Source organism: Pelodiscus sinensis, chromosome 18 (assembly GCF_049634645.1).
Source record: "Pelodiscus sinensis isolate JC-2024 chromosome 18, ASM4963464v1, whole genome shotgun sequence".
In the NCBI taxonomy this organism is placed as follows: Eukaryota; Metazoa; Chordata; order Testudines; family Trionychidae; genus Pelodiscus; species Pelodiscus sinensis.
This window is the reverse complement of record NC_134728.1, coordinates 22,194,454-22,208,630: the sequence shown is the minus strand read 5'-3', so window position 1 is coordinate 22,208,630 and position 14,177 is coordinate 22,194,454. Positions and strand designations below refer to the sequence as shown.

The window sequence follows — 14,177 nt, the reverse complement described above, 5'->3', positions numbered from 1 at the left end:
CTTTTGTTTTTTGTCTTGCTGCACTTCAGTTCCCTTATTTCTAAAACAAGAATAGCGCTTAACTTTGCTTGCCAAGATGTTCTGAGGCTGTGTAAAAAGCTTTGAGGTCCGCAAGTGAAAGGGGCTATTAGAATGCAAAATTTTGATATGCGAGAGGTTTTCTTTTTAATGAAATTATCTGTAAAACACGGCAGTGATAGATCTGGGAAAATAAAGATTTGGCCAGTTTCTGCTGATTCCAGTTCATCCAGTTTGTGCACAGTTCGGTGGCTTTGCTGAAGTGCCAGTTTTGATTCTACATATGTGGCACTGTACTAGAAGGCTATAAGGTGCATGTGTCGTGGGCAGTCCAGGGAGACAAATACAGGAAAGCCAAAGGTGTTAGCTTGATTATTTGCATGGTATTTGGATACCAAAAACGTTCAGCTACATCAACTTCATCTTCACAGTCACCTCTCTCTTTTCTTCCTTCAATCTATCTGATGTCTATTGTTGGCATTGTGTTCATCCCTAATGGACAGATGTAGGAATTGATGGGGAACAGTTGTTGCCTTGTTAGAGTGAACTGTTAGAAGTTTAAACCCCTGAATTCTGTTTCTCTGCTGTTTGATCTTGGGCGAAACACTTCGCCTCTCCGTGGCTAGCTTACTCCTGCGTTTTGTAATAATACTGACCTACTCCCAGGGGGCTTGTGCTGTTTGTAAAGTGATTGGAAATGCTCAGATGAGAAGCACATCATTTATTATTCTTGATCTCTCCATGCTGGTCACTTTTACATGCTGAGATTTTTCCTTAATCAAAAAAGAAAAAAAAAAGAATAGACCAAATGGAAGTGTCTAGGCTAACTTAGCAGAAATTTAATGTCCAGGCGTCAGATGTGTATGCTGCTAAGTTTTAACTTCATTCTGTTTAAATGCACTGTACAGTACTATGCATTTTAATAACAGCTCCACAGTCACACCATCTGCTGCCTTTATATTCCTGAATAGCCAGATCGTTATCATGGAGCAGGGAGTTGTCCTCAGCTGAGTTAGCTCAACAATGTGTTCAGTGGTAAATAGAAAGGTGAGCTGGTTCAGGCCCTGACTTAGGACCCTCCATATGCTTTTGATCCATTCACAGCAATGGGAGCCTTTTGATGTCCCTCTCTTCCCCTTCCCCCACTGCCTATTCCCCCCAGCTGTCATCTCCCAGGTTGTGCTCCCTGTCCCTGCTCTGAAACACTGCTCTAAAAGCAGAATCATGCTTTCTCTTAATGCTGTAGCCTCAGGGGGATTGGAGTGAGGACAAGCCTGACAAATGGTGCAAGCTGCTTGTACCGCTGAGAAGAGCAAAGGGAAGAAGAAAAAAAAGCAGTGCAGTGGCTTTACATCCTTCTGTCTGCAGAGTTCTGAGCCTGAATCAAATGCTGCAGAACTGGTGTATTTAACAATGCAAAAGAGATTGCTGTGGTATCATGTGTTTTTGTTTTTAAACAGTTCACCATTGCCTATTTAGCTCTGGAGATCCTAAGGCTGCTCGGTTTCCCTCATAGGCCACTAGGTTTCTTCGGAGTTCTAAACTTGGGGGGATGTGTCCATGGCAGCGCAGGAAACAAGTGGCTTATTCCTGCTTCTGACCTTTGTAGGAGACAGATGTAGGAGATAGATGCCCAATGTTAAGCACTTAACCCCATAAATAAGGAGCATGAAATTCCAAAGGTGGCGAGCAATAGTAGTGCAAAGTGAGAGCTTGGAAACACTTCCGAAAACGTAGGAGCTTGAAGTTAGGCACTTAGGTTTGAAATGTAGAGTTTAGGTTGGTATCCATGCACGTGGTGGGTGGGGTGTGTGTGTGTGCGTGCGCGCGGGCGCATGCGCTCTGAGTTTTGAGCAATGTTCCTGAGGTCCTTATTTGAACTAGTTTATCTGATCTGTTGTTATGGTGTATTATATTACCATTGTGTGGATGTTACATATACACACACATATCTGGTTTCATCTGAAAATGTAAACCCAGCATGACAGGAATTGCTCCTGTGGCATTTGCAGCTTAACCAAAATCAGGTGACTTTTCAGAGAGAAGGTTTTCTTGTGTAACTTTGCCAGAACAGAGAGGTTTGGAGTGGCTTTCAAAGAAACATCCTAAAGTTATCAGGATTAAACTGGACCTTTGAACCTCTCCCATCACAAGTAATGTCTTTCTTCTAGTTGTGGTTTAAGGCTGGATAATCTTGTTAGCCTCCCTCAGCTTCAGTATTCAACACTAACTTCTTATTCCCAGAGCTTTATCAGGTACCTCTGCACACATCAGGAGGTATGGTTAATACTTGAATATATTGCTTGCTCTGTCAGCATTTCAGAGATTCAGAAATTTAATTTTGTGATGGCAAAATCCAGGAAGAGAAGGAACCATTAATCAAATGGGTGTAATCTCCAAGGAAACAAATACTTCATTTTAATTCACCATTTCCCTTTGATGAAAACTTTAGTGAATGTTATTATGTAGAATTCATATGAGGTCTGGGTTTAGGTAATCAGCTTTAATATTTATACTCTTAGGAAAAAAATTGGAATCATTAGTAAGCATGCATAATTAATGAATAAATTATATTTTCCTTTGTTTTCCTTCAGGTGTAAGGAAATGCTAGATCTAGTGATATCGCCCAACCTGACTGTAAATAGAGAGGGCCTCGATAGACTGAAGCATAACCTTTCTTACATTAATGCCACGGCTCCAGATGACATAGAAGGTAGGCTGTCGCTTTTGCTTATGGTTTATTAACTTTAGACTGTTAGCATCAATGGTGTATATAACAATAAAAGGAACTGACCAGCTCTAAGGCCTCTGCTTGGGAGAATTAGTCCCTTGATGCAAGAAGCAGTTAAAATTTCTATTTGATATTTTTGTAACCAGTCCAGTTGTGTTTGATTTGGATTGGGATACAATTAGAAATGGAATTGTATAGATACATGCACATCAGAGTAACATGGGTATAATCCACAGTTGGCTATTCTGTTTTTGGCCCTCACCAATCTGTCAACCCCTAAGGGCAGCATTAATTTGAACTCTGAGTTCTAGTAATATTGTTACAATTAGGGGGGAGGGAGAAGGGGAGAAAGCACAGAGGCTGCCATTCCTAATCACCCAGGATACAAATAGAAACCCTTTTACCAAAGCAGTTGCTGTGCCACAGTTCATGTCCAGCTGAGTTCATTGCTGTCATTTCTGAATAGTTAGTCTCCAGATCTGCGGTCTGAAGTTTCATATTTGGCAGGTACCAAGGACAAATTCTTTCAGTGGTTGAGGCTATGATGGAAACTTATCTGCTCTTCTCCTCCTCTTTCCCCTCCCCCCATCTCCTCTATTATATAGTTCAAGTGAAGGAAACAGAAGAATGCTAAATCTGTTTTAAAAATTATTGGCAAATGATGCAGCCGAACTAGTTCTCGCCAGTACAATTCCAGCTATTGTTTGCTGTGGTCAGGATCCCTCAGCCTTCCGGTTGGAGCAGAGTTAGCAAAAGGCACTGGCTATTATGTTTAACTATCGTGTTTAACCCTTTATTTGCAGGCTGTTAGGAGCCACTGTATGTTGCTGCGTATGTTAGAAGCCACATGTTGTATCTGTGTTTGTTGAGCCTTTAGGAATTATGTTGAATTAAAGCATGAAAAGCATGACCGCCAATTCAAAAGGCTTGTTGGAAGGATCAGAATCTAGAGGAAAAACCTTTAAAATGTATATATCCATAGAAAATTTTAGAGCTAAAACATATAGACTCTTTGGAGCAAAGACATTTTCTTCCCTTTATGTCTCTAAAATGTTAACTTTTATTATGATACATAAAAATCATTAAAGAAAAATCTGTGTATTTGAATATGACTGAGCTAGTGACTTTTAATGTTAGTGGATTTCTCCCAGAAATATTGTAGCTTTTTTTTTCATGTTATCAGAAGCTCTCCCAAATAACATTGTATATTATATTCTTTCATTTGAAAACATTACTTACTGATTTGGAGAAAATGAAAGTATTTCTGCAAATGATAGGGCGCAGATTTCCAGAGTTTCACGTGCAAAAATGTGTATAAATTTGTGTGCTTTAGTTGCCCATGGAATTGTCACAGCTGGAAGTTCAGTTACAATGTTTGTGCATGCATATGCAAATTCAGCATAAATACATACACACAGTATGAAATCCTGAATATTTAGATCCAAAGGTTTATATTTTAATTTCATTAATTACATTGCAAGAAATAAATCATCCTAAGAAAAAGGGATTGTATTCTAAAGTAAAGATACAAAGCAGTGTAGTAATGTATGTTGTACATACATGTGCATACCCACAGATTGCCTATTTCTCATTCTGAAAGAATGTATTGAATACATATGTGATAGGGCAGCAAAATATGGCCTGTGGGCCGAATCCAAACTACCACGCCACCGGTTCCAGCCCACAGGAGCCTCCGCCAGGCTCCTCGCCTGCCCTGCCACGGCTCTGCACTCAGAGCAGCTGTCTGAATGCTGAGAGCCTGAGGGAGACAGAGAGAGGCTTTGCACACTGCCCACGCCCTCAGCAAAATTTTGCAGACAGGCCTATGGGAGCTGCCTGCTTGCAGGACAAGCATCGCGCAAAATATCCATCCCTCCCCTGGGCTCTCAGCATTCAGAGTCACACATGGCCTCCTCAGTCAGTACAGGGACATGGAAGGCGGGGACCCTGGCTGAGGAACTTGCTGAGCTGCTGGCTGGAAGCTGCTCAGGTAAGCACCTCTTGGCCAGTTCCTCCCTCCCTTTCTCTCCCCCCCCCCGTTCCTTCACCCTTAGCCCATGTAACCCAAAACAACTGCACCCGTATACCTTTCCTGACCCTCTTACACCTCTCCCCCTAATTCACAAACCCCTCCAAGACTTTGTGCCCCAATTCCCTACCCCCAGTCACAACCCAAATCCCTACACCATCTCCTCCACTTCTGCCCCAGGTCACAAAACCCTCCCAGATCTCTCACTCTCTCCTGCATCCTAGTTCCTCATACTTGGTCCCAACCTGTTCTTTCACCCAAACTCCTTCCCATATCCCACACCCCCTCCTGCGTCCCAGTCCCTTATCCCAAGTTCCCATCTGCTCCTAACTTTTATCCCAGACCCCAGCGGCCCTTGATCACTTACCAAATTCTTGGAATGCCCCCATCAAAAATTATTGCCCACCCCTGAGTAACAGAGACCTCCTTGTGACTGTCACTTGATGTGCTGCAATACCACTGAGCCTACTTTCCTGGCCTCCTGGGTGCCCCTCTGGCTTCCCACAGCACTGACACAGAGATGGGGTCACAGCCTTTTGCAGCATAATACAGACACTAAGATCAGATCAGCTCTGGGAAGGCTCAGCCAAAGGGACTTGCCTCAGCACCCAAATTCAGAGCCTCAGTGGGACCTGAATCCCAGATAAATCTAACTCTGTATAATCTGATATACAAGGTAAGCTCGTGTTTATCTTTATCGGGCTAAAGAGAGACGTGCACACACTCCATGCCTCCCCAGGTAACAGTTACCGTATGTAATTGATCATAAGCCCATTTGTTCCTAAGCCAACCCTCTCCCAAGTTAAAAAAAAAAACTGTAAAAAATCACAATGACCCATTCATAAACTGACTGTATATCGGTGGTTTGCAAACTTCCACCAGCCTAAACTGCTGGCACATTGGAGTGTTTTGTTTACCTGGCGCATTTGCAGGCATGGAGTCCTGCAGCTCCCAGTATCTGCGATTCGCCGTTTCTGGCCAATAGGAGTGGCAGGAAGTGGCAGCCAGCACATCCCTTGTCCGGCACTGCTTCCCACAGCTCCCATTGTCTGGAAACAGCAAACAGCAACCAATGGGAGCTGAGGAGCTCTGTTTCTGCTCTCTCTGCAAGCAAACAAACCTCCCGGCGCGCCAGTGGCTTACCCTAATGGTCTGAGAACCAAAGTTTGCTGACTTCTGTTATAGATGATGAAATGTTAGTTCAGGAATCACTTCTTTAAAAAAAAAAAAGTACTAAAATGTTATTTTTATGTAAATTGTATCTGAATGAAATTTGACCCTTCCACTTCTCAAAATGCCAGACCTTATAAGACAATCCAAAAAATAGTGAATGATGGTACTATGGTACTGGTGTCAGTCTGCTACTGTGTAATTTCATCTCTTCATGCATGTTGATCACCGGACCTCCTAAGTTTCTAAGCAATGTGAAAATATTATGTGCAGAATTCCATGTATATGACAAGTCCCAGCACATCAGTGGCTTGCCCTGCTGGGCTGGGAACTGAAGTTTGCTGATCCGCCCTCCCGCCCAGGTTAAAAAAAAATGGTAAAACTCAATGACCCATACATAAGCCAATCCCCTGTTTGCTGGGTCATTTTTTACCAACAAAATTTGGCTGATGATGGACACTTACACTGGGTTTAATAAATAAACAAAGGTGATTTTATTCACTGTAAAAGGTAGGGTTTAAGTGGCCATAAGAGATAACAAACATAAGAATGTAGGTTATTAAACAAAATAAAACTGAACATGTAAGCTAAGCTTAATAGACTAAGACACTGTAATATCTCACCCTCAGTTATTCTGATAAGCTTCTCTCACAGAAGCTATGTCTAGACTGCAAGCTTCTTTCAAAAGAGGCTTTTTCGAAAGATACTTTCGAAAAAGCCTCATTTGAAAAAGAGTGTCTAGACTACAACCAGTACTTTCGAAAAAGCAAGCCACTTTTTCGAAAGAGAGCACCCTGGCAGTCTGAATGCTCTCTTTCTAAAAAGCACAGTTTGCATTACGTAGCGCCTTTTTTCGAAAGAGCACATTCGAAGAAAGACATTTTTCCTCATAAAACGAGGTTTTCCGCATTTGAAAAAACTGCCGCATTCTTTCGATTTACTTTTGAAAGAATGCAGGGGAAGTTTTTTCAAGAAATGTCCACTTTTTTCGGAAAAACCCTGTAGTCTAGACACACCCAGACTGAAAAGTCTCCCGGTCTGGGCTCAATCTTTCTCCTTGTTCAGTCAATGTTTCCAGAAGCCATATTGTGTGGTAAGCAGGGATGTCCTGACAACTGGCAGCTGCCCTTACTGTTTGGATTCCCACCTTTGTATAGATTTTGACAAGAGGGAATCCTTTGTTTTCACTTTAAACGTTTTTCTCGCTTTCAGTGGAAAACTACAGCCCCCAAGATGGGTGTCAGCATCAGGTGATATGAGCACATGTCTTGGTAGGGCCAACCATAGCCCTTTCTCACAGATTTACAGGAAAAACAAGCCCATTGACAGCGTTTTCTTGCCAATCGGTCATGAAGATCCTGAAGAACCATTAATGGCCTTTAGCATGACTACATTAATAACAGGTTTATTTTCCATATTTCTAACATCAAGTACTGGAATGATACATGCATACAAATGGGATAACCATTTTCCCATGGTTACAAACTTTCCAATGATATCTTACATGAGGCATTTTACACAAAGCATATTTCAGTTATGTCATATTCATATTCATAAGCATATTCTCATAAAGCATACAGAGAGCCCTGTCACAACATATTCAGTCTTGAAACAGTTTAGAAGGTTAAAAAATATGCAGCCAGAAAAGGAACCGGTTGCTTTTCACCTGGTACGTCTCCCACCATATTCATGCATACAGGGCATTAAAAATGAAAAAATGGAAAGGATGTGTTTTACAAAAATACTGTGTTTTTTGGGGAAAGAAGGAGGAAAAGCACTATAGAAAAAGTAATAATTTATTTTCAGAATATAAAAATGTAATTGTATAAAAACTTTCTTTCAGGTAAGTCCAAGCAAATTGCTCATTCAGGTAAGCCCTGTTTTTTAAGAGAATCTTTCTTCTATGGCTCTTTATCGCTAACGTGTCTTTTTATTGTCTAAATATTTTACAAACGTGACATAATCCTTACAGCCGCACCTACGTATTGTAAGTAAGTATCATTCTCCTATTACAGATGGAGAAAGTGAGGCGGAGAAGGGCTGGAAAGTTCAAAAAAGGGATTCAGGTGCTCGGTGCCAAGATGATGGCCGATTCCTTTAGGTTGCTTTGAGAATCCCGCATTCACCTAAACAATTTATCCAGGCCACTGGAGGAGTCCTTTCTATTGCTTTGTTTCTGTCAGTACCTCCCAAGCATTATGTGCTATACAAATAGATAATGTGTTAGCCTCTGCTTGGAAATGTTGCATTCTAACATATAAGAGGTACAGGAAGACTAATGAAGGGTAGGACAAAAAAGGCAACAAATTATGAATAGATGATGATTAGATGCAACATTCAATACAATGGTTTTGCTTTTTTAAAGGTATAGGACCTGAGTCCATCCTTACTTTGCCATTATCAGTTGACAAGTTCCTCCTAGACATCAAGGTAGAACTGGTCCTTTAGGGTGGATTTGTATGTAGAAAGGGTAGTGGTCTTGTGGGTCACCACTGGAGGAGCTTTTCATATGTGGCAGATAGCCCCAAAGATGATGTGCTGATGGAAGTGAATTAACAGTGGGTTGACGTGCCATCCCTCTTGAAGTCAGTTGGAGTTTTGCCATTGATTTCAATGGAGTCGGGATTTCACTCTCTCTGTCAAGGGTGGCATGAAGTAGATAAGGAATTTTTCTGTTTACTTCTCGTAACACAAGAACTAGGGATCACCAAATGAAATCAAAAGACAGCATATTTAAACAAATAAATAGAAGTGTTTCCACACACAGTCAACCTGTGGAACTCCTTGCCAGAGGATGTTGTGAAGTCCAAGTCTATAGCAGGGTTCAAAAAACAGCTAGAGAAATTCATGGAGGATAGATCCATAAATGGCTATTAGCTAGGATGGGCAAGTATGGTGTCCCTAGCCTTTGTTTGTCAGAGGCTGGGAATGGGTGACAGGATGGATCACTTGATGTTTACCTGATCTGTTCATTCCCTCTGTTGGAAGACAGGATACTGGGCTAAATGGACCTTTGGGTTGATCCAGTGTGGCTGTTCTTATAACTGGCAGAAGTAAGAGGGTAATGGGAAGAGTGGAGGATAGGTAGTGAGTGGAATCACAAAGGGCTCTGAAGGGAAGGACAAAAAGTTGAATTATGTGCAGAAGATGATGTGGAAGAAAGTGACATGTAGTGGAACAGGGATTCAAAGAAGGAGGTGATGTGTTCAGAGTAGTGGGGCCAAACAACTTGACGGCCCTTGGGCAAGGGAAGGAGGGAAAGACGACTCAGGAGGAAGAAGCAAGGCTGGGGCTAGGACTAGCCTCCCCCACACAGCCCTCTCTGCTGCCTGGAACATGCTGCATGAGGCTCTGGCAGCAATTTGAAGAGCTTGGGGCTCCGTCTGCAGTAGTGGCAGACAAGAGCCCTGGGCCCTTTTGAATCACTGGGCCCTAGGCAGCTGCCCACTTCCTTCCTCCCACCAGTGGGCCTGGGTCAGAGCAATTAACAAGGAATATGATCTTAGTAGCTATGTTTCTCACATAGTGCAGAGGCAGGTGATTTGGATGACAGGGACACCAGAAGGATAGAGGTGACAAGGAATTAAAATTGGGGGTTGAAAGGCATTAAAAAAAACCACGGCTCATCGACATTGTGTGGGAAGGAAATGGGAGAATCTGGGCATGTTCTCAGTGTGTGGGGCGAGAGAGAGAGCGGAGAGAGCAGTCAAAGACTGCTTCCAGATTTCAGGCCTGAATGACAGGCTGTTGTGTGTTAGATGCCTAAATATGGCAAAAAGGACTTAAACGTAGTCACTTACCTTTTTTAACTTCTATAAGAACTAGCAGTATTCTATATAGGAACACTGACACAACTAAATAAATAGATACGCAAATGAATAATTTGTATAAATTTCCTGAATTTTGATTTTTTTTAGTAAACTTTTCATAGACAGTTCAAAACTTTAACCAAAAAAGGATGAATTTTTTGCAAAAATGTTCATAAAAGTGTACAGCTCTAATAAATAATTATTTTTCAAGAAATGCATCTATTTACTCAGTAATAGTAATATTAATGGAGAATGTAGACATTTAAAACGTTAGTAAGAGAATAATTTCCCTTTTAATTACTATTAATAGTTTTGTTTATCAAGTATCTGTTCTCTGCTAACATGTTCATGGCTCCCAACAAAAAAGGGAACAGAAAAAATTACAACAGATAATATAATATTATTGTGTGTATTTAAAAAAATCCATTGGGTTTAATGGGTTTTTTTTGTTAATAGCTTAATTTAATCCTAATTTAATTACTAAGAGAAAGATGGAGGAGGGACCAGAAAGGGTGAATCTTTTATATAAGAGCATGTTGTATATTTTGGAAATCTTCTCTCTCGATTAATGGAATGACAAGTTACTTGAGCCCATAGGATTATTTCCATATATTTAGATTTTATACATATTTGCATATTTCATTAAATAAAGCTTGTTTAAAATGTTTAATTCACTAACTTATGAATTGCTTAACACACTGCAGTCGTATAATTTTAAATGACTTCTTAATGAGGATAATTCTCTTGTAGCATTGCGGGTATGTCCTCTAGCTGATACATTCAGTTGTGCTGTAGATGCTTCCTGCCTAATGTATCACATGGCAGCTTGCATACGGTGGTAGGAACTGCAGGTAACCCCTCCCTGGTCTGTGGACCGCAGTGCCAGTGCGTTTTATTCTGCCTGATAAGTTACAAATCCAGTGTAGCAAATCCCATATGAATGTTGGCATTTGCATCACTGGGGCTGCCCCTGAATCATGTAGTGGTCAGTGATGTATATGAATTCTCCTGCATACATTAAATGACACTGCTAGTATCGGAGAATATGACATTAGATGTGTGCTTTGATACATTGTGCAGTGACCTACCATGTTGGATAGCACTGATGACACCGGGAACATCGTGGATGTGTTCTGCCTGATACTATGATTCTGATTCATTGTTTATCCTCTGTAACATCTGAAGGCCCCGGTGCGGAATTGGGACCCAACATGTTGGATGGTATTGTGGAGGCATTCTGCTTAGTAAACAAGGTGGCATTGTGAGTGCACCTTAAGGCTACATTTACACTACAGCAGGGATCTATGGTCTAAGATCAATCCACTGATGATTCATTTAGTGGGTCTAGTGAAGACCCGGCAAATCATCCACAATTTGCTCTGCAGTTGACCCTGTACTCTGCCCCCAATGAGAAGAGGAAGATAAGTCAATGAGAGAGTTTCTCCTATTGACCCTCAGTGGTGTAGATCCTGTGGTAACTCAAAATTAAGTTCACTCCAGCTACATTATTTATTTATGTAGCTGGAGTTGTGTAGCTTAGGTTGACTTTCGGCAGTAGTGTAGACATAGGCAAATGCATGCATATCTACTGTAGTGAATGTATGCCTGTGTCATCAGGAAACTCAAAGTTTAACCTAAACAGTTAATTTTTATTGTTAATTAAGTCTAAATTTGCCTCTAATAGAGACTTTATTGATTTTGCTGAACATAAACATTTGGTGCATTGGAAGGCAATCTTTGTGTTACCAGTTCCAGTCCTATCCTAGTATTTTAATCAGTAGGCTAGGCAATCATTATTTTCCAAGGTCACGTACAAGGAGGCTACGTCTACACTGGCGGCTACTTGTGCAAGAACTCTTTTGTGGAAGAGTTCTTGTGCAAAAAAATCTTCCACAAGAGCACGTCCACACTGCCATGTGCTTTTGCGCAAGAGCATCCATAGTAGTGTAGATGCTCTCTTGCACAAGAAAGCTCTGATGGCCATTTTAGCCATAGGAGTTTCTTGTGCAAGAAATTCATGTTGCCTGTCTACACTGCCATTGGCTCTGTCTACACTGGCGGGTTATTGCGCAAGAACGGCCATTCTTCCGGAAAGCATCCACACTGCCCACCTGCTCTTGTGCAAGAAGATTTACAGTACGGTATGGTAAGAGAGGGCATCTTGTGCAAGAGCTATGCTCTTTTTTTAACAGGTGTAAGCTCTCTTGCACAGGAGCTCTTGCCCAAGAGGGCAGTGTGGACGGTTGGCAGGGATTTCTTGCGCAAGAAAGCCCTATGGCTAAAATGGCCATCAGAGCTTTCTTGTGCAAGAGAGCATCCACACTGCCATGGGCGCTCTTGCGCAAAAGCACATCTCGCACATGGCAGTGTGGATGTTTTCTTGCACAAGACTTCTTATACAAGAACCCTTGCGCAAGATGTTCTTGTGCAAGAAGCTGCCAGTGTAGACATAGCCGGAGAGATCAGAACTTAAGTAACTTTTGTCTTGATGCATTTAAAGAAAGTGCAACACCAAATGGTGGAGATAGAAAAGAAATTTTAAAAGCAGAACATGGTGTATTTTGTAAATGTTATTTCATAACTAAAAGGTTGCTGCTGCAGCCATTGTCACACAAGTAGTCCCACTGATGTCATATATTACCGAATAGTCACCATAAACAGTGGGTGTGAAATCACTGGGACTGCTGATGACTGCAGAACTGGACCCACCATTAGGTAGCACCATACAAGAAGAAATTAGTAGGTGAGTCATCCTGGCTGTACATAAAGTTGATTTTATTAATTATCATTCAAATGGAAAGTTACCTGTCACTTCTTGTATTCTCCAAAAAGATCTTGATGATGTAATTGCAAATATTCTCTTAGTTATTTTATAAGTTTGTGTGTCGAGCAGTGATGATAACAGGAGCATCATCTTAGCCATGCAATGGCTTGTCACTGAAAACCAGAGACATTTTAATTTTGCTTTTCAGGTAACAGCAAAGCAGTACCCCAGTGTCCTCTCCATCTTTACTCCACCGAGTGAGTGTGTCTGACAGCGTTCAGGAGAGCGCAAGTACTATAGATTATAAACTTTGTTTTGCTGATTAACTGTTTTCTGGGGGACACTGCAACCTTGAAAAGCCTAAAGAACATGCTTCTTCAGCCTTGTACCTGTTCTGCTGCAAGTCGCAGACCAGAGCTGCCCCAGGAACCCCTTGCCAGTATCGCAGTACCGGTATCCTATCCCAGCAAAATCACTCCTAGTTTAGATGTTGTTATACTGGCACAGCTCCGGAGTTTTGCCAGTATACCTCATTTCAGTGGCCCCCTTCCCTTTCAGCATTCCAAATCAACGATACCAACAAAAGAACAGTTTTATCAATATGCTTTACTAGAGGCTTTTGCCAGCACATCTGTGTCAGTCAGAGAAGTCATCACACCTCTGACTAGGGATGTTAAATATCGGTTAATTGAATAGTCTACTATTCTACAATCCCCATTGTTTGTAGGGCTGGCAGCCAGTGTGCTCTGGCTTTATTCCCAAGGAGCCCCTGGCCACTCCACGCTGCTGCTTTTGTATCAGAGGCAGCAGCACGAGGTGCCAGGCAGGAGCTGGTCCATGATGGGAGCCCATTAAAAAACCAGCTCCCCTTGCAGACTGGCTGCCTGTTGCCCAGTGCTGCTGCCTCTGATAAAGAGGCAGCAGCGCGGGGTGGCAGCAGCCCCTGTCTAGGGGGGGGTGTCTGAGCTCCTGGACCCAGTGCAAGTTGGAACTGAGCTGGGATGCCTCTCCGCCCGGCACCTAATACACTTTAAATGGAGAGCTGCAGCAGGGGTAGGTCCTGGACCCATCACAAGCCAGGACTGATCTGGGCTGCTGGCCAGCCTTCTAAAAAATGTACTGGCAAGGAGGTGGGAAAGGTGTGTAGTCTATAGCATTAACCGATACGTTTTTGCTTATCAGTTAATCAGTTAATCAACTACGCTATTACAGGCAGTCCCCGGGTTACATGGATCCGACTTACATCAGATCCCTACTTACAAACGGGGTGAGGCAACCCCGCACTAGCTGCTTCCCCCCCAGCAGACCAGAGAGACGCGAAGCTAGCGCCCCCCTCCCCCCCCCCAGCAGACCAGGGAGACACGGAGCAGCTTTTCTCAGCAGACACCTCAGCTTGAGAATAAAGGACTGAGGGAAGTGAGGTGTGGGAGAATAAAACTGAGCTCTGGAGAAATGTTTGGCTAGAGTTTCCCCTACAATATGTACCAGTTCCAACTTACATACAAATTCAACTTAAGAACAAACCTACAGTCCCTATCTTGTACGTAACCCGGGGACTGCCTGTACATCCCTACCCCTGACCAATATACGTGTGCTTCCAAAAGTTTGTAGGGTAGACCTGGCCTTAGCCCCAGGAAACCATTTCTTAACCAAGTT

General features: G+C 42.3%; 1 protein-coding gene across 10 annotated transcripts in view; it reads left to right on the top strand.

The window, feature by feature from the left end:
• Positions 1-14,177, top strand: part of EYA2 (EYA transcriptional coactivator and phosphatase 2) — a 171,722-nt gene that overhangs the window by 64,254 nt on the left and 93,291 nt on the right. For 7 of the 10 annotated variants that reach the window (XM_075901579.1, XM_075901583.1, XM_075901581.1 and 4 more), the window contains exons 2-4: positions 2,613-2,731; positions 7,792-7,818; positions 12,730-12,778. In XM_075901579.1, the coding sequence (XP_075757694.1) occupies positions 2,623-2,731; positions 7,792-7,818; positions 12,730-12,778 (185 nt within the window). In that variant the 5' untranslated portion in view covers positions 2,613-2,622. Of the gene's footprint in view, positions 1-2,612; positions 2,732-7,791; positions 7,819-12,729; positions 12,813-14,177 lie in introns of those variants that run through there. The other 3 variants (XM_075901580.1, XM_075901585.1, XM_075901584.1) reach the window with 3 other exon arrangements.